Here is a 12,625-nt window from a genome sequence, read left to right as displayed (position 1 = left end):
GTCAGTGGTTTTTCCAGTGAGATATTTCACATTGTCTTCCATTTTTTCGTTCCTTTGGCTCTGTTGATTTCTCATAAAGTCACTAGCTTCCTCTTGCTCCAATCTAATATTTAAGGTAGTATTTTCTTCAGTGGTCCGTTGGACCTCCTTTTCCATTTGGCTAATTCTGCCTTTCAAGGCATTCTTCTCCTTATTGGCTTTTTGGAACTCTTTTGCCATTTGAGTTAGTCTGTTTTTTAAGGTGTTGTTTTCTTCAGTATATTTTTCAGTATTTTTTTGGGTCTCCTTTAGCCAGTCATTGACTTGTTTTCCACAGTTTTCTCATATCCTTCTCATTTCTCTTCCCAATTTTTCCTTTACTTCTCTAATTTGCTTTTCCAAATCCTTTTTGAGCTCTTCCATGGCCTGGGACCAGTTCATGTTTTTCTTGGAGGCTTTTGGTGTAGGCTCTTGCACTTTGTTGACTTCTTCAGGCTGTATGTTTTGGTCTTCTTTGTCACCAAAGAAAGAATCCAAAGTCTGAGACTGAATCTGGATGTGTTTTTGCTGCCTGGCCATATTCCCAAGCAACTTGACCCTTGAGTTTTTCAGCAGGCTATGACTGCTTGTAGACTAAAGAGTTCTATGTTCCACGTTTGGGGGGGATGCGCCAGCTCTGCCGCACCAGCACTCCTCCTTCCCCAAGAACCCCCAACCCGAACTGGGCTTAGATCTTCAGCAGACTGTGCACTCCTGCTCTGATCAGTCACTTAATTCCTCCCACCAGGTGGGCCTGGGGCCAGAAGCAACAGCAGTTGTAGCTGCCCCACCTCTGCTGCCCCAGGGGCGGTGGCCGAACCTGGAACTCCTTCCACTCCCACAGCTTTTCCCACTAACCTTCTCTGTTGTCTTTGGTGTTTGTGGGTTGAGAAGTCCGGTAACTGCTGCAGCTCACTGATTCAGGGCACTAGGGCCCGCTCCGCCCGGCTCCTGGTCTGGTTGGTCTGAACTGCTCACGCTGGGCTCTGCTCTGCTCCGTTCCCAGCTCCCAGCTCCATGTGGGATAGACCTCACCCAGAGACCATCCAGGCTGTCCTGGGCTGGAGCCCTGCTTCCCTCTGCTGTTTTGTGGGTTCTGCAGTTCTAAAATTCAGAGCTATTTCATATAGGTTTTTGGAGGGACTCGTCGGGGAGCTCACTCTAGTCCCCGCTTTCCAGCCGCCATCTTGGCTCTACCCCAGTCTCTTAACTTTTTATTATTTATCAATGTCTCATGGAGTCATTAGAGTCTGTTATTCTAATTTTCAAGGAAGTTTTCATCTTTCTTTATTAAAAGCATACAATAACTAATGATTGAAATTAAATACATAAAACATGGTATTGTATAGTAACAAGCTAGCACCATCATTCATAACCAATTTTGAGAATATATGTAGGCTTTCCAAAATATAGATGTAGGCATATTAAAGCTGAACCCCCAAATTAATATTTCTTCTTACATGTCTGTAAATTTTATAAACTCTGAGGTCTCTAAAGAATAGTCGTAAGTTATCTATTACAAACTTTATCTTAAAGGAGCATAATGGGGGGGGAGTGGTCTTATGATAAGCTAATCACTTCAGACAGGTTTATTGACTCATGCAAAAGGTTGATGGCAGAGTCATAAATAGAACCAATGGTCTTTTGGTTTTGAATACATATACTTACTAGGGTCTCTCTCTTTCTCTTAAATCTTCAGATTTAAAAGAAAAAGAACTCAGGAGTATTATTGGGATTTTGCAGATTGGGGCAGGGTTCTCCGAGAAGGAGGTTGCTAACCAGCTAATGTAGTCTTTATTCTGCTGGTGAGGAATCAGAATTGCCTATTTATCTCTAATCACCAGTCCCCCGTGAGAGATTTCCCAAGTAGTAATATCTCATTCTGACTCCCGTTAATTGGGGATTTGTGGTAACTTAGGGCTAAGTGGAAGATAACCTTTTGCGTACTATGTAACTAATTACAAATTGTAGTTATTTAATTCACTAAAGAATATTGAGCCCTTTACTTGGGATATGTCCTGGCAGCGCTTTTAATTATTGAGGTAAGTAGTATCTACATTTTTAAAAAAAATTCCATTAATTATTACTTTTCCTAAAATTAGACTGGCCTTTTCCTGAAAATCATAGAAAGTTTGTGAGTCTACACCTTACTGATTTAAATATAGATAAAGCTGTGATAGAACCTATAATTATAAATGTCCACATTTGTTCCATGATGATAACTTGATAAATTATGCAGTTCACGTGGGAACCTTGCAAAATATATTTGCTTAGAACTTCACTTAACCACATGAAGAGCTGTGTAATACTGGTTCCCTACAGAATCATTATTTTAATGCTGTGATCTCCTTTTTTAGAAGACTATAAAATGTTTAGAAGTTTGTTTTCTATTTCTGAGATGTTTGAGAAACACACGTTTGGGGTTGCATTAAAACATTTGAAATGAAAACTTGGAGTTGTAGAGGACGAAAGATAAAATGCCTGAGGAAACAAAGGTTTACTCTTCAGAGCAGAACATTTATTAAGCAGTGCGTACCAGTTGCCCAGCAAATTGGGACCAGGCCTTCCTCAACTTTGGCACTGGACCCTGAATACAGGGGAGACAGAATTTTATACATTAAAACCAATTAATCCAATAAGACCAATTAATTAAAAGAAAACAATTAACCAGGATACAAAATTAGGTAATCTGATTTCTAATTGGAGGAGAGATAGGGATTTTGCAAGTTGAGTCGGGGGAGCAAGCAGGTGCAATTCTCTGAAATCAGAAAAAGAGAGGTCCTACTTCCCCGGAATGTCTGTAATTAATCAAAGGAACAAGGAAACACTAACTTGTTAACCATTACTAGGCCAGTTTTCACACAAGACCTGTGGGTTGCTAGAGAGTTCTAATTGTGAGAAAACTCCTTTCATCAGTCTTTCGATCTGACTAGATTTCTGGTCAGTGTGACCAAGGCCCTTAGTTAAGCATCCCTAAGCTGAGGTAGAAGTGGTTCAGCTTTCCAACCATGGAGGGCTGGGTTTAAATAATGCATTAAGATATTCTCCCAATTCACACAATTAAATAAAGGTTTCTCAGAAGACAGAAATTGGACTAGACCCATAACTGAATAGAAAGGGAACTGAACCAGCTTCAGAATTGAGTCACAAGATGAATTCAGTTGTGGTTCACTCAATTCCCACAATTAACCACTTGCCTTCCTATTCCCCTCAATTCCTTCACATAAAATTATATTTTCACTTTTCTAAAGTAAGAACTGATTTCTGCTATGTGTTATGTATTTGACATAGGTCTAGGAAAAATAGAATGTCTGCTTTTTCCCCCTAAACAGCTCTAGTGAGAGACTCAATACAAATCCATTAGCAGTTCAATAATGAGAAAACTGAGTAAATGTAAATTTATAAAACTGGTTATAAAGTTAAATCAAATTGGGCTAAAATTTGTAATTTGTTAGAGTAATGATACACTATTAGTGTTATCTATTATTACATCTTTAAATTACTACCTCAGGTTTCCATCATGTAGCTTATAATTCATATCACAGATGTTTTTAAAAAGTTCCTCTCACAGTTAATCAATATTTTAAGCATTTTTTAATAAGGTTATTTTCTGAAAATTTTCTAAGCTTGAAAACAAAGAATCCTTTTCAGAAATTGTGTCTTCAGTTAGCAAGAGATGCTGTTTGTTTTGTTTGAAGTTTGGTTTTCATTGTTTTCTTGGCATTCTTGTATATGGAGTATTTCTTTAATTGAATCGTGCTATTGGAAGAGAAAAGGATTGTATTGCAATTATTCTTAGGAATCTTCATCGTGGTGATAGGAATTGCTATTGGATGAGTGTCTATGTATTCATGTGAATCTACTCCTTCTAACCAATATCCTAACTTATGATTTGCAGGGCTTTTAAAAATCAATCACTTTGTTAACACTAGCTCCTCTGACTTTCCCCCTGTTCCTTTACAGAAATTATCTGGCACACCAAGGGGTAAAAGTAGTTCTGGGACAGGAAAATAACTTTTAACTTATTAGTTGTCATTGTATTAAAATGAATCAGTTATAAATTTTGAACCTAAAGAAAACTTCCTGAGTTAAATTCCATTAGAAGGTAGATTGCTGTAATTATTTCAGAATTGCCACAGAATGAATTTCTGGATGTTTCAGGAAAAACATGAAATGTCACTAGCTTTCCTTATGAATAAGATTTTGAAGAGTTGAAATACTGTTTATTGTTAATTCACTCTTCCATTCTTAATTTTTTTTCTGAATAGGACATTAATAGGAAGCACAATAACAATACATTTCTGTGTGGTTCATACATTTAACCTCATTGATTTATCCTTTCTACAGTTACCAATCCATTTCTCATAAAAATGATCTTCAGTACCCTACCTTTCCTCAGACATCTTTTAAAGGTTTATAATTTATTTAAAAGTCTGGATATTACCTACTTTTCCTCGCTCCTCAGTGCCTCATCGCAGTTTCCTACACCTTCCATTTAGTAACTAATCTAGACTTTTCCAACTCCCCTCCCCCTTTTGCTTCAGCCCAGTATTCCCTTTCCCCCCTTTCCTCTTCTTTCATGTCTCCCCAGTTGCCTTTGCAAAATGCAGAAGTTTTGTCTTTCAGAGTGGAAAAGCCACAGGCAGTGATTCAGGAGGTGTCATTGATCTCACATTGGATGATGAAGAAGTTGGTACTGCACAAGGTAAGTCATAGAAGTTCCATTTTCTAGAGAGTGTTTCACTTTAGTAATGAACTAAAATAGTCTCTGTTGATAGGTCTTGGAAATCTTTCATTTCAAGATTTTACATAACGAATGTGTTCTTAGAACCATTTGCCCAAAAGTGTGATGATTCTTGGCTTTTTGGCCACTTCCACTTTAGTTATAAAAATGTTATATTGCAAATGAGTTAACTTATATGTGTGCTACCAGAAAACTGATTCTACAAATGTACATTAGCAGTTTACATGAAAAAAACACCTTTTTATCTTTAGCATATCAGGATCATTAGTTGTTATAATGTATCAGTATCTGCTTATTTCCTCAGTTTTTTTTTCTTCTTAAAAAACTGACTTATTCGTCATTTTAGATGTTCATTGGAAACTAATTGTTCAAAAGAGAAAACTTGTTTTAGCTGATTTTTCAACTACTTCTTTAATGCAGTTTTCTTGTCTGATAGAAGAATGGAAATCCTTGTTGTATGATGCATGAAGCTTAAATTGTTAGGCAAATTTCAATGATATTTTAGAAGTAGCAAGTTAAATTATGTGTTATTTAAACATTCATGAGGCCAGAGCTAAACAAACAAAATTTAAATAAATAGGAAGTGAAAGATATCATGATAAAACAGTAAAGGGTGTTTTTCTAGCACATCTTCCAATCTGGAAACTTCTTTTCCATTTGACAAATGTGTGCATATAAATATTCACCTAACAGCTGTGGCAGGTGAAAGATAAAATGACTGAGAAAACAAAGGTTCAGTCTTCAGAGCAGAACATTTATTAAGCAGTGCATACCAGTTGCCCAACAAATTGGAACCAGGCCTTCCTCAGCTTTGGCACTGGACCCTGAATACAGGGGAGACAGAATTTTATACATTAAAACCAATTAATCAAATAAGACCAATTAATTAAAAGAAAACAATTAACCAGGATACAAAATTAGGTAATCTGATTTCTAATTGGAGGAGAGATTAGGGATTTTGCAAGTTGAGTCGGGGGAGCAAGCAGGTGCAATTCTCTGAAATCAGAAAAAGAGAGGTCCTACTTCCCCGGAATGTCTGTAATTAATCAAAGGAACAAGGAAACACTAACTTGTTAACCATTACTAGGCCAGTTTTCACACAAGACCTGTGGGTTGCTAGAGAGTCCTAGTTGTGAGAAAACTCCTTTCATCAGTCTTTGGATCTGACTGGATTTCTGGTCAGTGTGACGAAGGCCCTTAGTTAAGCATCCCTAGACTGAGGTAGAAGTGGTTCAGCTTCCCAACCGTGGAGGGCTGAGTCTAAACAATGCAATAAGATTTTCTCCCAATTCACACAATTAAATAAAGGTTTCTCACAAGACAGAAATTGAACTAGACCCATAATTGAATAGAAAGGGAACTGAACCAGCTTCAGAATTGAGTCACAAGATGAATTCAGTTGTGGTTCACTCAATTCCCACAATTAACCACTTGCTTTCCTGTTCCCCTCAGTTTCCTCACAACCCAATCCAACAAGCATTTATTGAGTGCCTACTATGTGTTAGGCATTGAGGTTACTATATAAAGGCAGAATAACAGTCTGCCTTCATGGACCTTACATTCACTACTATATAAATGCCTAAAAACAACCTATAACTCCATACTCAAGCTTTCTCAGCGGCCTGCAGCATCATTCTGTAAAGATAGGGCATTCAAATTCATTTACTATTCATTATTACTCCCTGTGCTTAGCAGACTTCCATCATCTGGTATTGTCCCTATCCTAGTGTTACTTAATCATTGGCTACCTACAAATAAACTTTACTTAGTCCCCACCTCTCGTTCTCTCATCTTTATCTTCCTCAACCCTACTCCCCCAACCATATCCCACCTCAGATCTCCATCTTTTCCACTGTGCCTTCTAGAATTCCCATTTCAGAAATTAACAAACTTCCTTTAATTCTGGATCTCTTTCATCTACCCATCTTCTTCACTTGTTACTCCTTTCGTCTACTAGAAACTCACTGAGACCCTGTTTTCCTCATGTGACATTGCATTCCTAGTCTTCCTCTTCTCTCTCACATTCCACCTCCCTTTAATATATCGGGCTTGGAAGGTCAGAATATCCCTTCCTCCCCACTGCCACTTTGAGACTCTCTTCTGCAGACATCTAATCCCTCTTATCCTTTGAAGTTCATGCTATTTAAATTTTTCACCCAGTATAGATGTGTAGTCCCTTGTCTATAGTCTGATGTGTCAGACTGATACGTATTGACTCCCATGATATTCTTCCTCCTTTCTCAAAGAGTTCAGTACATTATCTTTCATTCCTTCTGAATTTTGTCCCTTACACTAGGGGACTTTGGCAATACAGGTTGTTGCTTCCTCAGAAACCCCCTTAACCTCTCAGCTCATCAGATGCTTCGGATCCCATGACCTACTTCTTCACCCTACCTAGAGGCAACTAAGTAGCACAATGGATAGAGTACTGGGCCTGGAGTCAGAAAGAACTGAGTTCAAGTCTGGCCTCAGACAATTACCAATTGTTGTTACCCTGGGCAAATAACCTCTGTTTGCCTCAGCTTATTCAACTGTAAAATAAGGAAAATAATAGCATGTAGCTCACAGAGTTGTTGTGAGGATCAAATGATATAATATTTGTAAAGCACTAACCACAGTGCCTGAACATACTAGGCACTTAATAAATGCTTCCTCCTACCTTTGTTCCTTTCCTCTCTTCTCAGTTACACACAGGGGTGCTCATATTCTGGATTTACCATTCATTACCTATTAATGTTTCATTTAGTTGATCAAAAATTGATATTCCTCGATCTGACCCTAACCTCCTTATTATTCCAGGTCTCCCTAGACTTCCATTAAACCTATTTTTTCCCTTCATTGTTACCTCTTAATCCCTCCAACTCTCAGTACTTTTTCAGACCATTCATTACTTCTGCTCTGACTTTACTTTCCCCCCCTCTTCTCAAGCTCAGTACTGTAGTTAATAATTCAATTCTACATTGTCCTCTACTGCTGAATGTCTCACCCCCTGTCCTGTTACTGCTTATTACTTGTTAAACTCCATCCTTGGATTACTCCTTCCTCTCTGTCTCATGCACTAAAGTGCTGCCCAGCAAAGCTGGAGGAATTTATAAAATTAAACTGACTGGGGAACACTGCAGATATAGGTTATCTGTCATTAGCTGGGCCTTCCTGCAAAAGTGTAGCTCTTTTCTTTCTCTTTCCCACCATCTTCCATCGATTGGTCTACAGAAGCTATTCCAAACCTTCTAGCTTCTCTTCATCTCAGAATTCCTACATCATCCCCTCTTCACTCCTTCCTCCTTTTCTCGAGTTTCTGATAATGAGGTAGACCACAAGTTCCCAAAGTAGGTGGTACTGCCCCCCCCATCCCTGCCCCAGGGGGGAATCCTTGAATGATCCAGGAGAGCAGTAGTAGCCTCATGTACAATTGGGGAGGGGGGTATTGAATAAAAATAAGGGGGCTGTGGAAGCAAAAGGAGAGAAGGAAAATTTTGAAAACCTGTCATACATGTTTCATCTGTTATATAACAGCTAAAATCATAGTTATTACATTATTTTCCAAATAAACACACAAAATGCAAAGTTATAACCAATCAGTGGTCAAGTCTGCTGACAGGTCTTAACAAGCAAGTGTTGGCAAGCAAGCGTATCGTGCATCGTTGGGAAGTCCAGCATGCATCTGCAGGAATACGTGAATGTAATGACTTGTTTATAATACATGACTATATGGTTACATGATGCAATATTACATCATCAAAATTTCAATGGAGGAGAAAACCCACGAATTTACAATAAATGATTAAATTTAAGATGCATCACTTTTTCAAAAGAAAAATTTTTTTTTTGAAATTACACAAATTGAAAAAAATGTTAAAGATTTCTGGGGGCAAGGGGGACTGAGTAAAATTTTTTTTTAAGGGGCAGTAGGGCAAATAAGTTTGGGAACCTCTGAGGTAGACCTTCTTGCCTAAGCTAGCTTGTCTACATGTGCCCTTGATCCCATCTTCTCCTGTCTTCTCCAGCAGACTGCAGCTGCAGTCATCTCCCATCTCTCTCAGATCTTTGTACCAGATTCCCACATTTCTGTTGAAGACAGTGTTTTTCCTTCAGTGCTCCTCACCCTACATATCCAGTCACTTGCCAGATTTTGCCACCACCTCAATTCTGACCTCACCACCTCTTGCAGTAGTTGCCATAATACTTTTTGGTCTTTCTGCCTCAGGCCTCTCCCTGTTCCAGTCTGTGCTTTTCCCCACAGCTGCCCAAGTGTTTTTCAAATGCAGTTCTGCTCCCTCCTATTACTTCTAAAATCCTATATAAACTCTTCTGTTCGACCTTTAATAACCTGCCTCAACTTTAACTGTATGGCTGGACTGCTTGTCCATTACTCCAGTTTTCAAACTCCATAGTATCTCTCCCAGTTGAATATTAGCACTTTGAGGGTAGGGATTGTTGCACTTTTTGTGTTTGTATACCCATTACCTAACATTGTGCCTGGCACATATTAGATATATATTAGATGCCTGCATGCTTGCTTCGTAACAATTTGGTACTCTCCCTCTTGTAAACTGGGACATTAGTACAGGATTAGAATCAAACAATTTGGTTTTTCCTGAAATTTTTTAGAATAACTTGACTTTCAAAGTAATATGCCCTAGTTTTAGCTTCATAAAAATTTTAAGAAAGTATGAGTGTTTTTGAGAGAATGCAAGCTGAGTTTCACTGAGGTTTCACCAGTCAGTAGTGTTTGCATTTATAACTTTGGGATCTGTAATAGGTAAAAGCCTTTATTTAAAAAAAAAATACCTCTTGACTAAATTTCATACACTTGAAAAGAACAGATAATTTTGGAAATCCTTTCATTTCAAATCATACCACATAGCTTGCACCATGTTTAGTTATAAGCTTGTGCCCTTCTTTCTGGGGCAGACAGATGATTACATGGATGATGTACTGGAAGAGTTGGCTACCTCATTGCAGGTATGTACCTTAAGAAGATGATTGATAAAGACAGTTAGAACCAGTGCCAATTAATAAGCCTAAGCATATAGTGAAAACATTGCAGGGATTGTAGCATTCAGTTCTGTTTAATTCAACACATTTATCAGCTACCAGGCATATAGGATGCAAGGATTAAAACAGAAACAAATCCTGCCCTCAAGGAGCTTAATTATTCTACTCGGAGATATAAAGTAGTTGAGAGGAAAGGGGATTAGTAAAAGCTTTATGTGGGAGGTAGCATCTGAACTTGATCCTTGAAGGAAAGTAAGTTTTATAAGAGGTCCAGGTGAGGAAGCATTGCATTTTGGGTACTGGCATAACATGCAAAGATAGGGAGATAGGAGATGAAATGTTGAGTTTGGGAAATGTCTAGTAGGCCAGGCTAGCAGAACAATTTGATTGCCTGAAGGGGAGAGTAAAATAAAATGTCTGGAAATATAAGTTGGAGCCAGATTGTGGAGAGTGTTCAAAGTGTAGCCTGAAGAGTTTGTGTCTAGAAAAAATATGGAGCCACTGACTGTCATGAGTAGAAGACTGATGTTATCAAACCTATGCCTTCACACGATCATTTTAGCACTTGTTTAGAGAGTATGTTGGAGAGTGGAAGGACTGTTAGGAAGGGCAGAAAGTTTTCACAGTAGTCTAGGTAAGAGATTATAAGGGCCAGATAGAATAGGTAGGAGCGAGAGATGTGTAGAGAGAATTGGCAAGATTTAGCATCTGCTTTTGAAGCTCAAGACCCTTGGGGAAACTATTAACAGCTGAAAATATTCATTTTGTTTGTTGAAGAGAATTTTGTAGACATATTTAATTCGACTTGAGGTTGTAGTCATAATAGTTTGATTCTTGGCTTTAATCTAAAGAGATAGAATTTACTCTTGAATTTAAATGGAATTATTGTTTTAATCGCATCACAGCTTGGTTTTCAGTTAAGTAAAATGGAAGTCGTAACACAGTTAATACTTTCTAGCTTGTGATTTAAAACAATTGTTTACCTCTCAGAGGGAAATTAATTCTTATATTCTCGTTACCTAAAAAGAAATTACTCACCTTTGTCCCTGCCTTCTGGTTTTCTGACAGTGAATAATCTTTTATTAACAGATCCCAAAAAAGTAAATCATACACCTGTATCAACGATGAGTCAGTCTGCTCAGCCTCTTCCTCGTCCATTACAACCCTTGCAGCCTGCCCCTTTGCAGCAGGCCGGGGTGCCAACAAGTGGACCATCCCAAACGACCATACACCTACTACCTACAGGTATTATATGCTTAGTAGCTTTACTAAATTTTAATTGGATGGAATAAAATCTTGGTTTTGTTTTTTTTTTTTGTTTTGTTTATTTGTTTTTAGGGAATTTGAAGTCATCTTGGAGAGGGATGTGACCTAGGGGGAATAACCAGAAAGTTGAAAAGAATGAGGTAGTCAGTATTACATTTGGTTAATATCTGTCTTTTTGGAAGTAGTAGATCTTTGATTCACCATAAATGCAGAAATCTGCATGAACCAAGCACCTCATTCTCATAGATAGAGGTAAAGATAGCTAGCAGAACTGTATGCATGCGCTCCCCCACCCCCACCCCAGTCTGTACATTTTCATTTTTTTTCCTGATAATGAATCAAAAGTAGGTTCTCTGCCTAACACAAATCTGAAGAAGTTCTAGGTATAACTAGAATATGCCAGATGATTTTTTTAAAAGTTTATATGAGTATGCAATATGCTATCCACATGTTGAACCGATCTTGATGCTTTAATTTCCCCAGAGGAGGTATTCAGTAATGCCAAAAACTCTTATCTCAAGAAACCTTTAACTTAACTCAGGATTTTAAGATCTTTACCTGCCTACCCAGACCTGAATGAAAGCCACACAAGAAGGGAGCATTTCTTTTGTGATCCTGCTACAAAAGATTGTGTGCTGACATGAGATTTTTTTTTTGAGTTTTTATCAGATTTAATATCTCTGTTTAATATTACCTTCATTTCCAAATATATCTTCCCTATTTTAAAACCAGAAATAAAGAAAAATAATAGAGAGGAATTAAAAAAACACTTCAATAAACCTAAACAACATATCAAATAAATGTGACTGTGTATTGAGTGTTTGGTACCCATAGTTCCTTAGCTCTGCAAGTAAGGAACTGGTGGTTCATTTTCTGTAGGTTTACTTTCATTTGTGGTCATCAGTACCAACACATAAAATATGACTTTTAAAACAGTTCCTGCTGCTACATATTTGATTACAAATGAAATGACTTCCACCACTGTTCCAGTATAATCCCTCCAGTATTGTTACAACTCACTAGACCATAACATTAACTTATTAAAATGTGAATGCGATAGTATATAGTAAATTGCTTACTGAAAAATCAGCTATTAGTTATTCCTGACAATTCTACATTGTCAGGTTTTTATGAAATAAGCTATATTTAATGGCTGTATTTACTTCTGTCAGGCAAGAGAATGATCACTCCAATTCACTTGTAGCTCACTGTTTTTGTTTTGCACTTAAGTGCTGCAGTATGTTTAAATGATATGATAGTTATTGAGCAATAACTGAGGGCAAGGCCCTTGTGCTTGTTACATTTATATCTCTTCTTTTGTCATCACAGTGCTTCACAAACACAGTAGGTGCCTGCCATAAGTAAGTGCTTTAATAAAGAGAGTCTGATGAGTGATTATTTATCTTCATGTAACAAGTTCTGGGGAAATAGTGAAAATTCTAAGATCTCTTCCTTTTCATTATCAGTTAATTTTTATTGAATCTAAGCTTTTAGTTTTTTGCTTTTTGGATTCCTCTTTTGCTATTGGAGTGACTGATAACAAGGGAACAACAGTAAAGAGGTGGAAGAAAGAGGAATGATATTAGTGAGAGTAAAAAA

The 12,625-nt window shown here is 37.7% G+C and overlaps 1 protein-coding gene across 7 annotated transcripts in view; it reads left to right on the top strand.

Moving 5' to 3' along the window:
• The window catches only part of LOC118852159 (activating transcription factor 7 interacting protein), a 169,124-nt gene that overhangs the window by 140,202 nt on the left and 16,297 nt on the right, over positions 1-12,625 (top strand). For all 7 annotated transcript variants that reach the window (XM_036761819.1, XM_036761821.1, XM_036761818.1 and 4 more), the window contains exons 11-12: positions 4,645-4,723; positions 10,850-11,005. In XM_036761819.1, the coding sequence (XP_036617714.1) occupies positions 4,645-4,723; positions 10,850-11,005 (235 nt within the window). The remainder of the gene's footprint in view (positions 1-4,644; positions 4,724-10,849; positions 11,006-12,625) is intronic.

The sequence above is a fragment of the Trichosurus vulpecula genome, chromosome 5 (assembly GCF_011100635.1).
Source record: "Trichosurus vulpecula isolate mTriVul1 chromosome 5, mTriVul1.pri, whole genome shotgun sequence".
Lineage (NCBI taxonomy): Eukaryota > Metazoa > Chordata > Mammalia > Diprotodontia > Phalangeridae > Trichosurus > Trichosurus vulpecula.
Note: the sequence above shows the minus strand (reverse complement) of the source record. Positions and strands in the feature narration are given on the sequence as shown.